This window comes from Phoca vitulina, unplaced genomic scaffold, assembly GCF_004348235.1.
Source record: "Phoca vitulina isolate PV1807 unplaced genomic scaffold, GSC_HSeal_1.0 scaffold31, whole genome shotgun sequence".
Classification (NCBI taxonomy): Eukaryota; Metazoa; Chordata; class Mammalia; order Carnivora; family Phocidae; genus Phoca; species Phoca vitulina.
In genome coordinates, this window is record NW_022589734.1 from 23,514,622 (window position 1) to 23,529,645 (window position 15,024).

At 47.9% G+C, this 15,024-nt stretch overlaps 1 protein-coding gene across 3 annotated transcripts in view; it reads right to left on the bottom strand.

The window, feature by feature from the left end:
• KIAA0319 (KIAA0319 ortholog) overlaps positions 1 to 15,024 on the bottom strand; it is a 99,013-nt gene that overhangs the window by 10,860 nt on the left and 73,129 nt on the right. For all 3 annotated transcript variants that reach the window (XM_032424720.1, XM_032424717.1, XM_032424718.1), the window contains exons 10-15: positions 12,188 to 12,416; positions 8,142 to 8,265; positions 5,953 to 6,085; positions 4,831 to 4,979; positions 2,303 to 2,454; positions 346 to 484 (exon numbers count right to left, since the gene is read on the bottom strand). In XM_032424720.1, the coding sequence (XP_032280611.1) occupies positions 346 to 484; positions 2,303 to 2,454; positions 4,831 to 4,979; positions 5,953 to 6,085; positions 8,142 to 8,265; positions 12,188 to 12,416 (926 nt within the window). The remainder of the gene's footprint in view (positions 1 to 345; positions 485 to 2,302; positions 2,455 to 4,830; positions 4,980 to 5,952; positions 6,086 to 8,141; positions 8,266 to 12,187; positions 12,417 to 15,024) is intronic.

A 15,024-nucleotide genomic window follows, 5' to 3' on the forward strand; every position in this document is an offset into this window, starting at 1 on the left:
GCTGCGGGAGCCGCTCTCGCCCCGTTTTCGTGGGGGGCTTGGAGGCCCCTCACCGGAGCTGCCCCCCCGCGCTCCCACCCTGAAGCTCATGCGTCTGCTTCACTTTCCGGCAGCAACACCGAAGGGACACGAGATTCCTTCTGCCACATTCAACTCTGCGTCATGAGCTGAGAGGCTGGGTCTGTCTGGGGATACACAGTGAAGAGCAGGAAAGCCGCACCGTGGCCCTGGCCAGGAGCGGAAGCCAGCCACGGGAGGCACCCCAACCGGGGGGACCCCGTCCACTGCGAAGGGCCCGAAAGCGGGCCGCCTAGATCACAGACCAGCACGTTAGCCCAGGTGCACCTGGCCGCACTTCCACGGTGGCCGTGTCCGTGTCCGAGGCCCCCTGACCATCAGCAACTTGCAAGCGGAACGTGTAGACGCCCTCCACCAGATTGGTAAGCTGCAGGGCTGCGCTGCGGTCGGAGCCCCCGATGACGTCCTGCAAAATAACGCGACTCAAGTCGATGCTCAGTTCCCAACTTCTGGCCCACTGCTGATCCCAGACCTCAGGGGCCCATCTTTCTAATGTGTGCATGACTGTAAGGGGCAGGCTGAAGAGGAAGGGGCTGGTGGGTTAGCTGAAGAGAGGGGAATCCTCAGCGGCTCTTCCAAAGACAGCACCGGGACGCACAGATTCCTCAGACAGGACTTCTGGGCTGCGCTTAGTAAGGGCTGTCCAGCCATTACCGAATTGTTCAGTTCATCCAACACAGGGGATAACCGTTGAAATGAGGGTGAAGCACCCCCTCTGGAGAGTTTCTGGGTCTTATTTTCAAACACAGTTTTACAATAGTCTCTAATGCATCACATTTACCTTCTCAAATGACCCAAGAGCCCAAGTAGAATATTTCTGCTCCCGGGGGATCCAAGCTCCAAAGGATTGGAGAAGAATCTCAGACACCCCTGCTCTGCACTTGGTGACAGAAGAGCGTGGTAAGCAAAGGTAACAAGTGCTCTGAACAGAGAGTCGCTATACCTTGAAGCTAATCTACCCTCTGGCTGAAGAGTATTCATTCCAGAGGTGCTTCAGCAAGTATAAAGCATGTTCAGTTCCTTCCTTGTGACCACTTCTTTTATTTTTTTTAAGATTTATGTATTTATTAGAGAGAAGGTGAGAGCGTGCATGCACAAGCTGGGGGGAGGGGCAGAGGGAGAGGCAGAGAAGCAGACTCTCCACTGAGCGTGGAGCCCGACAAGGGGCTCGATCTCACAACCCTGAGATCATGACCTGAGCCGAAATCAAGAGTCAGACGCTTGGCTGACTGAGCCACCCAGGTGCTGCTCGCCTCCCCCCTCCCCACATGACCACTTCTTTGGTGCATGTCCAAGAGTATATCTGCAACTCTCAAGTCCTTAGCAACAGCAGGAGTGAAGATGTACCTAAAAGTATAGCCTAAGAAGTGGAGGGATCTATGGGGAGAAACGGCTGCCAGGAGCTAAAAACTTGGGTCTGCCTGGTTTGATTAAGGATGAGTTGGTTGACCTTGGCCAAGTCATTTTCCATCTCTGCATCTCGCTTCCTGTACTTGTGAAATGGGAACAGCGATCCTGGACCAACTGACCTGTTTGGCAGGATGGGAGGAAACGGAAAGAATCCACTTGGACCCAAAGAGGAACAGCGGGGAAGCTGAGGAGCAGAATGATTCCCACGGGAAGACTTGGCTTTAAAGTCCCCCCCAGGCTGTGGTCTCCTACCCCATGCAAAGTCTGGTCCGGGAAAACAGCAGGGAAGACTTCAGCCTTTGCTTGAATCTAAGAGCAGCTTGCTGCCTCCAGGCCTCAGAGGAAACCCAGAAGCATAGACACCTTAGTGGGGAGCATGGAAAGGGGGATGAGGTCATAATAGAAATGCTGCGAAGGACTTAACTGTGTGGCCTTCACTTTCATCTGCTGAAGCCCTAGCCCCTAGTGTGACTGACTGTGTTTGAAATCGGGCCTGTAGGGAGGGAGGTAGGGTTCCATGAGGTCAGAAGGGTGGGGCCCTGATTCCACAGGATTAATGTGCTTGAAGAAGAGACGCAGAGAGCCCTCCCTCCCTCTCTGCTGTGTGGGGAAGGCAGTCACCTGTGAGCCAAACAGAGAGCTCTGACCAGGAGCCAAATCATCCAGAGCCTTAAGCTTGGACGTCACGGCCTCCAGAACTGGGAGACACGTCTGTCTGTCGTGGAAGCCACCCAGGCCGTGGTATTTCCTTACAGGAGCCCGAGCAGACTGACTCGGCGTGATGTAAGCGGGACGGCTCTCGTGGAGCACTCACCCCAGCAGCTGGGCTCTGGCCGTCCCGGACCCACAGGTAGGACACAACTCCTTGGTCATCGGTAGACCTCGAACCGTCCAAAGTAACGCAGTTATTGGGAAGCACAAGCACGTGGCGGCCACCGGCGTGGGCTCTGGGAGGACTGTTATTTCCTAAGTCAAACAGCAAAGATGAAAGCAAAGAGACAGATGTGAAACGCGGGGGGCAGAAGAGTGCGACAGACTATCCACGATGGCTCCATCTTGCACATACGCAGATTTAAGAGCCGAGAGGCACTGTTTTCCACCCGTAACATACAGACGTTCTTGTAGCTCTGTTTATGCGTAGCTGTAATCTGGTGGTCTGTACACTGGAGAGATTTCTAACAACATGACAGTTTCTTTTTGAAAAAGAGAAAAAATGACCTTACTTATCAGGGTCCAGAAAGTGAAAATATTTTAGTTTAAAATATATTCTGAATCATTATGTACTGGTCCATACTCTCTGGCCATAGAAATATTTATTTCTACCAGGGCCACATCTTGCTTAAGTAAATCAAAACTTGACTCAAAAACAATCAGGCCTTCACTCCTCCAACTGGGTGTTAAATATGCATGAACAACGTTAAGAGCCATTTCTGATAAAATCGACTCAGGAGGGAGGAGCCGGGAGAATGGGGTGCAGGGGGAGACCATAATAAGACACAGCCCCACTGTGCGGATGAGGCTGCTGTGAGGGAAATCTGCGTGTTCAGGTGGCGCTCTGGGACCCTACCTGACCCTTGACCCCTTGCAAATGCCCCTTAAAAACAAGTCAAGCACGTCATGGGGTGAGCATAGCCAGATGTTGATCCCAGGGAGCAATGAGCATCCCGCCAATCACCAGCCACTTTCCTCCTGAGAAAACACCCCAGAGGTCAGAGCAGAGGCACCTGGTACCGTTAGCAGCATTTCCACATTGTGCACCACACGCCTTTTCTGGGAGGACTTGTGGGGAGAACCTGGTGTAAAGGAGGCTTAATTCCACCGTGGATCGAGGGGGAGGCGGAACCCACAGAAACAGACTGGCAGTAAGACTGCGTAAGCCCGAAAATCCTTCTGTGAGAAATGATTACTAGACCCTCTCTCGCTTCAAGGCTGGACTTAAGGCAGCCACCCCCGTCCATGCTTATGTCCCCGCAATCTTGAACTCCGTCAGGACGCTCCCCGGGCACTCTCCGGACACTCCATCGCCACAAATCTGCTATGTCCAAACAGCCCCCTGCAAACCCAGGGCTGCTCTTCTCTGGACGGAGGTCAGAGCACAGCACCACCACCCACCCATGCACTGACGTCACCATCCCTGAGTCATCGGGACACCCACCATCTTTCTTCCCCCCAGAACCACTGAGGCACCAAGTCCTGAGACTTCAGGCTCTAAGCTGCCTTTCTAGTCAATCATTTCCCCCCTGCTCTCCCTGCTGCTGACCTCTCTTCCCATCAAACCATTACCTGCTTTAAAAATCCCAAACTCTCAGGTAAAATGATGTGGTGCTAGGGTTTGCTTTAAAATACTCCAACCAAAATAAAAGAAAACATGAATGGCTAGACGACACAGGATTGGCAAACCGCTGTTGGCTGTTGAAGCTGGGTGATGGGGACATAATGGTCCAATGAGCCTACTTTCTCTACTTTTATATACGGTTGAAAACGTCCAGAGTAAAACATTTGAAAACAGCCAGACCCATGTCACTTTGCTGATAAAACTGCTTCAGCCTCTCCCGCCTGGCCAGCAGACGAAGTCCCAGCCTCTTTGGCCTGACACATGACCCTTCACAGGTTGAGGCAGAAGCTCAGCCACTCCCCAGCACACCCACCACTGGCTGGTCTACAGTACCTGACTTTGTCTGTCCAGCATGCTCTTGGACACCCCTGTGCTTCAACACATCATGATCATCTATCCATCCATCCATCCACCCATCCATCCATCCATCCATCCACCCATCCATCCATCCACCCACCCATCCATCCACCCACCCACCCATCCATCCATCCATCCAACCATCCATCCATCCATCCATCCATCCATCCATCCATCCATCCATCCATCCGTTCCAGTGCCCAGCATTTGTGAGTTGACATGAGCCTTGCATTGTGCCCCAGAGGACACAGAAATGTCTGGAACGAAGGTCCTCAAGCAGAGTGGCACGAGACTAGACCACAAGTTAACAAACAATATGGAACTTGAAAACATCTCTGCTCTTCGATTCCCAGGGAGGAGAGAGTGAGCATAACGCCATCACATGGACGCGGGTGTTTCATTGCCAGTAGTCACAGAAGAAGAGGGAAGCCCATAGAAGGTTCACTCGACACACAAAAGGAAATGCTGTTTCTCTGCGGAGGGAGACTGGGAACAGCGAGCATGCTCAGGGGAAGAATGGCTTTTTCTTGGCCGACATGAGTTCAGAGTCTGTGGTGAACCGATAAACACCAGTGCTTCTGAACAATCATGGCTGAGGGTCTTGTGAGACGGGAAAGAAGGTGCCCACCCGCCCCGGTGCCAGGACTCACCCTTCTTCACGGCCACAGTGAGGGTGGTTGTGCTGCTCAGCCCCTGCCCATCAGTCACCGTCAGACGGAAGCGGTGGGTCCCCACCCGGAGCCTGCGCACCGTGGCTACAGCGTCGTCGGGATTTTCCATCTGCACGGCACCAGGGCCTCTGTGGAACGGAAGTGAACAACAAATCAGAGCAGGTATGGTATTCTAATTACGGCAGGCATGATGTTTGTGTCCTTATAAAAGCCCGTTTCTACAGCTAAAACACAGCATCTAGAGAATTCCAAGATAACTTTTTATCCACTTAAATTCTCTAGTTCAGGGTACGGGTCATAAGCTAATGCCTATTTTAGAATGAGCCTGCGGGATTCCTCAGAAGAAGGTTTTTGTTTTTTGGGGGTTATTTTTTAAGATTTTATTTATTTATTTTAGAGAGAGTGCGCACGCAGGGGAAGGGGCAGAGGGAGAGACAGAATCTTAAGCAGACTCTGCGCTGAGCGCGGAGCCCAACACGGGGCTCAATCTCACGACCCTGAGATCATGACCTGAGCTGAAACCAAGAGTCGGGTGCTTAACCGACTGAGCCACCCAGGTGCCCCCAGACCTGTTTGTTTTTTTTTAAATTGAGCTGTCAGTGAAATGATCTGTCCTTACAAAACGGAGTCTTAGAAACTACTCCCATTCCCTCTTTGAATGAAATTAGGTTAAATCCTCATCTATCTTGACAGAGAGTATGGAAGAGGAAGGGATGAGCCAGATCACAGATCTCCGAAGGGGAATTACGGTGCGGTTATTAAGACTGTGGGCCCTGTCGTCGGAAAAACCCAGCTCCCCCCCTTACCGTCTGGGCAAACCTAGGCTAGTGATGTCACTAGGCTCTGAGAGGCAGAGCAGATGGTTTGAGTGAGTGTAGCCAGGAGGCCTCTGAGGGCCTCCCACAGGTCTCCCAGCACCTCGTCGGTTGTGAAGCTCTCCCACCCCAGATGGCCCTGTCCACACTTGATCTGCTCTTCAACAACAGTGCTCCTCACTCCCCAGCATGCTCGAGTTGACTAATTTGGGCCCTCCAGAGAGGGGGCGATGTTAGCCCTGGGCCAGGGGCGTGACCCCCACGGCTCAGGGGTAAGAGGGCCTACCGGACATGCTCCCAGTGGTAGAGGACGATGCCCTGGTCGTCAGTGCTCCTGCTGCCATCCAGGGTGGTGCTCTCCACCGGGAAGACCAGCTCCTTGTCCGGGCCGGCCACAGCCACCGGAGGCCTGTTGCTTTCTAGAATTACAGAAATGGTGGGGAACACTATTATCTCTTGGGATTAAGTCTTCGATCCCCTGCTTTCTTGATTTTGGCAAATTACTTCTTTTTGGATCAGGCGGGGACTAGAGTGTACGGGACACCCGGGGGAATCCTGGGGAGAAACACTGCAGTTTTGAGGGTGAGGCTGGGGGTACAGACAGAAGGAAATATTGTTCCCTAATACATATATGTTTGGTTTCCTTAAAAAACCTCGAGGGGCGCCCTGGGTGGCTCAGTCCGTTAAGCGTTTGACTCTTGGTTTCGGCTCAGGTCATGATCTCAGGGTTGTGAGATCAAGCCCCCCACCACCGTCAGGCTCCACACTGAGCGCGGAATCTGTTGGAGGATCCCCCCGACCTCGTGCATGTGTGTGCATGTGTAATCTGTCTCTCAAATAAACAAACAAATAAAATAAAAGACCTGGAAAGTCATGGAGTCAAGAGAGAAGGAAAAGGAACAGGATGGGCAGATGAATGGAAGAAGGACTGGGGAGAGTGGGGGCAGGCAGGCAGGAACTGGAAGGAAGTGAGTTGACAGCTGCTTTGTCAGGCAGGACTTACTTCCTTTTGTCTTTGTAGCCCCAGGGCCTAACACAGTGCCTGGTAAAGAATAAATGCTCGAAACATTTCAGTTAAGTGTTGAACAACAGTAAAAGGTATAAGGGGCGCCCGGCCGGCTCGGCCAGTAGAACACACGACTCTTGATCTCAGGGTTGTAAGTCCAAGCCCCGCGCTGGGTGTGGAGAGGACTTAAAAATAAAATCTTAGGGAAAAAAAAAGATTAAAAAAAGCAAAAGATATAAAGTATTGCTGATATTGATATTGAAATAGACAAATTTTCTGTTAAAATAAAAGTCATGGAGTCAAAAACTGAGGCAGCTGTGACCCAGCATCTGGACCATGTCCAACCCTCACTGTGCTACTCAGTAAAGTTCAGTGAGGCCGTGGTTTCTCTTGTCCTTAGGATCAAACGCGTGACCACCCATTACAAAGCCCTGGATGGGAGCCCCGCCTCTCTCCAGAGCATCTCTTGGCATTCTACTCCCTGTACCTCACACTCCCACGTCCTCGCTGCTTTCTCTTGTCCCACTATATTCTTTTTAATTCCTTCAACTACCAAACTCCCTTTCATCCCATGGCTTTCATACACTGTTTCCTTCGCCTAAAAAACTCTTCCTCTTGCCCTTCTCTCCCCAGATTCACCTGGCCAACTGCAGACCTGAGCTCAGGTAAGACTCTCTGCAGATGCCTCAAGCCCACATAGGTGGGTCCTTTCATGGGCTCCAGCAGCGCTGTGTCCATCCCCTAGAAATGCACTGATCCTGTGGTTTTTCAGTGGACTTCCCCATGAGCCCTGGGAGGACAGAGACCAAGTCTTTCTTGTTTAATTCACATCCCTGGGGTCTAACCACTAGCACTTACTACATACTAAGTGAATAAATAAAACAAATAAATGCGTTGCCTATAAGCTGAGTGTATTTTCAGTTGCCAGTACACTGGACGGTTACTGGGATTAGCAGCATCTTCTAGAAAAGTTCTAAAGCAAAGAGCACTGTCATGCAAAAACCTAACCACCCTTAAGGTTATTTAAATCTGCAGGAAGGCAGAGTCCTGGGTTTTCATGAAACCATTAATGGATTGAGAGCTGACCTGGAGTCAAGTCTCCATCTGACTACGAACCATTGAGCTACCAGGCCACACATCATGACCAGACTCTTCAAGAAGGCCCTTGAGCTCTGCAGCAGAATGGGACACGTGGAGGAGTGTCTACCTGGCAAGTGGAGCCCTCGAGGGGCCCTGAGGATGTCCATCTGGGCCTCCGTGCCATGGTTTAAAGACATAGTCAACACAAGATTCCGAACCACAGTAGAAACCTGGCTTTGTATTAAGATTCAGCTCCTCCAGCCCCAATTTCTAGATAGTTAAGACATTTAGAGAATTTGCCTCCAAATTTCGCTTGTCTGAAGCACAGAAGCCCAGGTGTCATTTCTGCCTTAATCTCTGGGACCAAAGCCCCCTTCCGTCTCACCTACCGGGCTGGACAGTCACAGTGACCACAGCCGTGGATCGCTGCTTTGAAGAATCTGTCACCATCAGCTGGAACATATAGTCTCCTTCCTGCATGGCTGACAAATGAAGGTATGGTGTCTCAACGCCCTAAGTAAAAGCAAGTAGAGATGAGAAAGAAAAAAAATAATAATTTTAAGAAGTAGCATGACATAATGAAAAATGAATGCTTTGGGCTAAATATGGAGATCCTGCGTGAAAAAGAAATGTGTGTGCCCCAAGGAAATGCAATCTGAAGTTCAGTGTGTATCCTCACACGCTGTTGAAGAAGTACAAATTAATTTGGCCTTTTTGGAGGCCCATCTGGCAACATCCACTGACATGTTAAATGAGCATACTCCAACCAGTGATTCTACTTCTTACTACCTACGCTAGGGAAATGCCCATGCACACAAGGAGCCTCACACCTGGATGCTGACAGAAGCATTGTTTATAGCAGCAAACAATGGAAACAGTCTAAATGTTCATCAACAATGGGGCACCTGGGTGGCTCAGTTAGTTAAGCAGCCAACTCTTGATTTCAGCTCCGGTCAGGATCTCAAGGTCATGAGATCGAGCCCTGTGCTGGGCTCCACACTTACTGGGGAGTCTGCTTGAGATTCTTTCTCTCCCCACCACTTGCACTCTCTCTCTAAAATCAATCAATCTTTAAATAAACTTTCATCAATGGGGCGTGGCCAGACCCACCATGATACACTACAATGCTAGTTTAAATGAGAAAGTTTAAAAGAATAAGGTAGATTTATACATATTGAAATGGAGTTGGACTCCATGCTAGGCGTGGAGCCTACTTAAAGGAAAAAAAAATGTCTGTAGCTTATAAATAATAAAATGAAAGATGTCAAAGACATACCATCAAGCAAAAAGAGAAAGTTGCAGAACAATGTATAGAGTGTGACAGATATTTCTATGTGTACATATGCATATACACAGAACACACAGAAAAGATTCTGTAAGGACAGACATTAAACTGATAAAATTATCCCCATAAGGGGACTGGGGTACAATCAAGGTGTATTTGTACTTTATCAGAAGTTACCTTTTTTTTAACTACAAGAAGCAATTCATGCATTACTCTTACAAGTAAAAATAATTTTTTAAAACTCTAAGACAACAAAATTTTCCTTTTTTTTTTTTAAAGATTTTATTTATTTATTTGATAGAGAGAGACACAGTGAGAGAGGGAACACAAGCAGTCCTGGGGAGTAGGAGAGGAAGAAGCAGGCTTCCCGTGGAGCAGGGAGCCCGATGTGGGGCTCGATCCCAGAACCCCCGGATCATGACCTGAGCTGAAGGCAGACGCTTAACGACTGAGCCACCCAGGCGTCCCAACAAAATTTTTCAGTAAGACATTTTTTCAATTGAGTATATAATAGCTGTACTTGTCTCCAGGTTAACAACTTTCACTTTGTTGCTATTGTGTTGCTGTTGGTAACATTTCCAATTATTGCTTATGTTTGAAATTCATGGCATCATGGAAAGGATTTTTAATCCTAAACCCTATTATAATTTATTTACTTTTATAGATCCCAAGATTGTCTAAAGATAAATGTATCTGCATGTGTCTATTAAAGGTTTTAATGGAAAATTGAAAAAGAAAACTGATAGAAAATCAATTGTGTTATCACGAGGGGAACTTGTGAAATTTGAAATACATACTTTTAAGAACTTAGAAAAGGTGTTTTCCCCTACTTTGACTAAATAAAGCAAAGCATTTTGCTCTGAAAAGCTGTACAAAAGCATAATTTCCTAGTGCTTACTTCAAAATTAATATGGTTACATAAATGCTTACGCACACGGTACAGGGAGTGTTGTGGCAAATGGGAAGTGGGCAGACTCACACATGTCACCAAGCATCCTCAAAGCCACTATATGCTCCAGGTAACAGCCTGGAGCCTTCAGATGGCCTTCCCCCATCTAAAGCAAAGCCTCGGCAGGATGCCCTGCACGATGTTTAGACTAATAATCTAAGACTCCAGTTGACACAGCCATCTTTGTGATTGCCCAGTTAATAAAAAGATCACCCTTTTAACATCTTCATCTATCAATCACAAGACAATAACCTTGTTACTGGGGATAACCTCAGAGTGTCCTCTGCAGAAGGGCAGGTGTGGAGAAGCTGGCCCTGCGCCCAGCACTCGCTGATTCCCTTGGACATACGTTGGGCAGATATGGATGAATTCTGGGGTGTGAGCTTTGGGCACATAATTCTCAATAACTAAAGGAAAGAAAATTTGGATTTTTTAAAAATTTTATTGGTAAGTAATCTCCACATCCAACGAGGGGCTCTAACTCACAACCCTGAGATTAAGAGTCGCACGCTCTTCTGACTGAGCCAGTCAGACACCCCTGGAATATTTTTTTAACCAAGGAAATACAATATATCCCATCTTTCTGTTTTGCAGGCAAAGCCCTCTGAATCAGAAGTCTTAGCACAACAGAAGCAAACAGCACGTGCCACAACCCTTAGACAGAGATGGACACTACGGCACGGCCCTCTCAAGTTCCATAAACCCAACCAGTCATTTTAAATTCATCATAATTGCAAAATACTGTCCAGAAACATTGGAAAGTAAAGTAGGTAAGCTTTCATGGGATATCTGACTTCATCTAAAATACTAACAAGAAATTTATGTTGGACAGATGAGATGGAATTTGAAGGAGAAGTACAAGGTGGCAATATAAGGTCCTACCTTTTTTCCATTAAACTTTCAAATAATAACCTGAAACTAACAACACGGTATGTAAACTGGAATTAAAATAAAAACGAAAGGGGTGTCTGACTGGCTCAGTCAATAGAGTATGCAACTCTTGCTCTTGGGGTCGTGAGTTCAAGCCCCACATTGGGCGTAGGGCTTGCTTACATACATACATACATAAAATAACAAAAAAAAAGAATAAAACGAAAACTGTCAAATAATAACTTAAAAACAGCAAGCTGGTTAGCAATAAAAACAAATAGTTCTGGCCAGCACCAAAAGAAGAAGAAGCAAATAGCTTATACACACTCATGTGCATACATAGCACTCACAGCAAAAGTGTCTATGGTAGTATGTCTTTAGACAAATATATTTAAGATTTGAGCAAATTAAAATTTAGATACAAAAAGCTCTTAAAAAGAGACCACTAGATCCAGAAAAGATGACAATGAAGTTTCTAAAAATATGAGAAACAAAATAAGGAAAAATTTCCTGATAATAAAGTTCATGTTGGATTATTTCTAAAGTTTCTCCCAATACTAAAATAATATTTCTGTAGCAAATGTTGGGTCATACTTTCCCCAAACTAGCCTCAAGGTCAAGCTATCAACACAGGACCCACTTAGTTTCTATGCTGTGCTTACAGAGAATGGGTGAGGGGAAAGGATGTAAGTTTGGAAAATCTATGAATTTAGGTGCTCTTCTAATAGTTGTAATACATCAGACAATCTTATAAAACATATTTTCTGGATTTATACCACATAACAATAATTTAGGTAGGTAGGAAGGTAGATAGATGTGTGAAGTTTTAAATGGACAGACATACAGATGGATGGATGGATGGGTAGATGGGTAGATGGATGGATGGGTGGGTGGATAGATGAATGGATGGGTGGGTGGATGGATGTGTAGATGGATGGATGGGTGAGTGGATGGGTGGACAGGTAGATGGAATGGACAGGTGGGTAGGTGAATAGATGAATGGATGGGTGGGTGGATGGATGGGTAGATGGATGGATGGGTGGGTGGGTGGGTGGGTGGATGAATGAATGGATGGATGGTTAGATAGATGGGTAGGTGGGTGGTTGGATAGATGGGTAGGTGTGTGGGTGGTTGGTTGGATATATGGGTAGGCGGGTGGGTGGGTGGTTAGATAGATGGGTGGGTGGCTGGATAGATGGGTAGGTGGGTGGATGGGTAGATGGATGGATGGGTGGGTGGGTAGATGGATGGATGGTTGGTTAGATGGGTAGGTGGGCGGGTGGTTGGATGGACAGACAAGTAAAAGTTTGAAGGCAGGATAGAGAACTTGCCTGCATGGCCACCTCTTTGCTCTCACTCCCTGGACCCAGGGACCACTCATAGAGGACAATCTGGTGATCATCACTGCTCTGGTTTCCATTCAAAGTGATGGAGTTTTGGGGCAAAGTTATGGTCTGATTTGGTCCTGCATTGGCAACTGGAGGATGGTCCACAGCACTGTTGACTATTAGGGCTGCAGTTGTGGAGTTAGAGGCTCCATCCGAGTCTGTAACAGTCAATCTACAAAAGGGAGAAATATGAGAAACAAAGTAAGGAAAATGTTGCAAAAAAAAAATCATGTTGCAAGAAGATGCCAAGTCTTAAGGCAAATGGTCCATTTAGTCTGCCCATGGTACATTTCTCAGAAAAACTCAGAAGATGTGTAAACAGAAATTTGAGGATGAGGTTGAGAAAAGAACAGAGTATCCGAGGGTTTTTTTGTTAATGTGTTGCTGTTGGTTTATTTGAGTTTTAGCTAGTAATACAGCCACATGATGGAGTTGTATCTTATATGGGTTTCTGACTAGTCTTGGAGACGCCAGATGAATAAATCTTCCTCAACCAACACAGGAGCCTCCCTCTAGTACCTGAGACAAAGAATGTGTCGGGGTTAGGTCCTGCCTTCAGGTCTGAACACGTGGAGACACTACATCACTCATCAGTTTTCATCTACAAAGATTTTGCATTTTTTTTATTCTTTTCTAGAGGACTTAATATAATTATGTTTTCAGAACACTCCTTGCAGACACTCGTTCAGGACGTCCTGTGGTGAACTCACTGCTGATGAGGTCCTGGATCAGGAAATAATATGGTCACTTCATCCTTCTGGGGTAAAGATGTCAGTTCTGAACAGTGGTGAATGTTATACAGGTGTTAGTAGGAATAGGATAATGAAGCTATGGGAAGAACACAGGCTTTACATGTAGTAAGGTATGTGTATGGGGGCACGTGTATTCTGTGCACCCTTTCACACTATCCCACACACTCCATACAACCAAGATCCAAACTCTGGTTCAGGCTCTGACAGCAAACCGAGCATCTGAGATCCTTCCTCCTCAGCCAGGCTGTCGGGACACAAACCGGGGCCCCTAAGGGGATTTCTTCATGGTAAAATGGAGACAGCAGCAGTAATGTGCCTCAACCAGATGATGAATTAAATAAAAATGAAATGGGGAGGAGTTAGGATGGCAGAGGAGTAAGGGGACCCTATGCTTGCCTTGTCCCTCAAACACAGCTAGATAAATATCAACTCATTCTGAACACCCAGGAAATCGATCTGAGGGCTGAGAGAACAAACTGCCGAAGTAGAGGGAGAAAAGAGGCCACACTGTGGAAGGTAGGAGGTGCGGAGATGTGATTTGGGGGAGAAAAGAATCCCGGGTGCCGCAGAAGGGAGGGAGCCCTGATCACAGAGAGAGCAAACAGCGCACAGGGGATTGAACAAGAAAAACATTTCCCCAAAGCCACTGACCGGGAAAATGAGAGAGCCTGCTTATTGTGAGTTTTTACAATCAACAGAGCTCAAAGACTGAAGTTTTAGAAGTCCGCACTGCAGCCAGTGTGGAGCCCAGTGGGCACAGTGGTGCTCCTGTGGAGAAGGAGGGCAGAGGCCTGGGAGTGGACAGCGTGGTCTGAGGATCCCCTGCATCGCACTGGGAGAGACAGCTCCCCCTCCTGGAGTGCATTTGGGAGAGGTGGTACTGCCTCACGGGGACAAAAGAGCTGGTGGGCACCACGGCACTGCCCTGTTCATCAGCACAGGGGCAGAGGCACCTGCTGAGGGCAGCTAACCTGGACACCAGCTTTTTGCTGTGCTTTACTCTGAACTCCAAGCACCTGTGCATTCCTGCAACTGCCCTTCTGGGACAAACTCCTACCAGCCCCAGCGCCCCAAGACCCTCCTCCAGAGGATCATCGTGGGTCCAGGCAGTGCCGAGGCCCTAAAATTTGGAGTTTTGAAACTCTGCCAGGTGCCAAAGATAAAATATAGAAGCACTGTGCCACCAGGTGGGCAGACAGCTCAGTTGCAGACACGGTGAAGGCAGAGATCCGAGGGATACCTGGCACACAAGGGAAGATTCTTCACTCTTCTGTGAGGGCTTCCTGGACAGTGGGGGCACAAATTCACCTGTCGGGGGCCCAGGGAGAGGGTGGATGCCATTTTCTTCCTCCACCCAACAGCACCACTGGATTTCAGTGAGCAGCAGAGTGAGTGCTCCCTCCCCACACCCGTCCAGGGGAGGCTGGAGCCACTCACCCCAAACCCCACCCCCTGCACTCTGCAGGTGCTTCTATGCTAGGGCAAGTATGCCTAAGAGCCAGGGCAGCAGGCCTCTCCCCCAGAAAACAAGCACAAATCCCCCGCAAGCACCAAGTCTACTGATTAGATAGAGTGCTACAAAGTTACAGCTCTAGTGGAAATAGGATCTGGCCTTTTTTAACAAGCAGATGAAAGCATATCTAGTTAAAACTCATCACACACTGGACAGGTCCAAACACTCCTTAGTGCAAGCAAGGAAAAACTCAGCAGAGGGCTGACCTGAGGGAAACAGCCCCCAAAACACAGCAGCAGGGTGCATGTAGCACAGACCAGACACACATCCCGAAGCACCAGGCCCTGGACAGTATATGACCTCTTCTTCTTTTTTTTTTTTTTTTCTCTTTTCTATGTTCTTTTATTTTTTTTTTTAATTTTTTATTGTTATGTTAATCCCCATACATTACATCATTAGTTTTAGATATAGTGTTCCATGATTCATTGTTTGTGCATAACACCCAGTGCTCCATGCAGAATGTGCCCTCCTCAATACCCATCACCAGGCTAACCCATCCTCCCAACCCCCTCCCC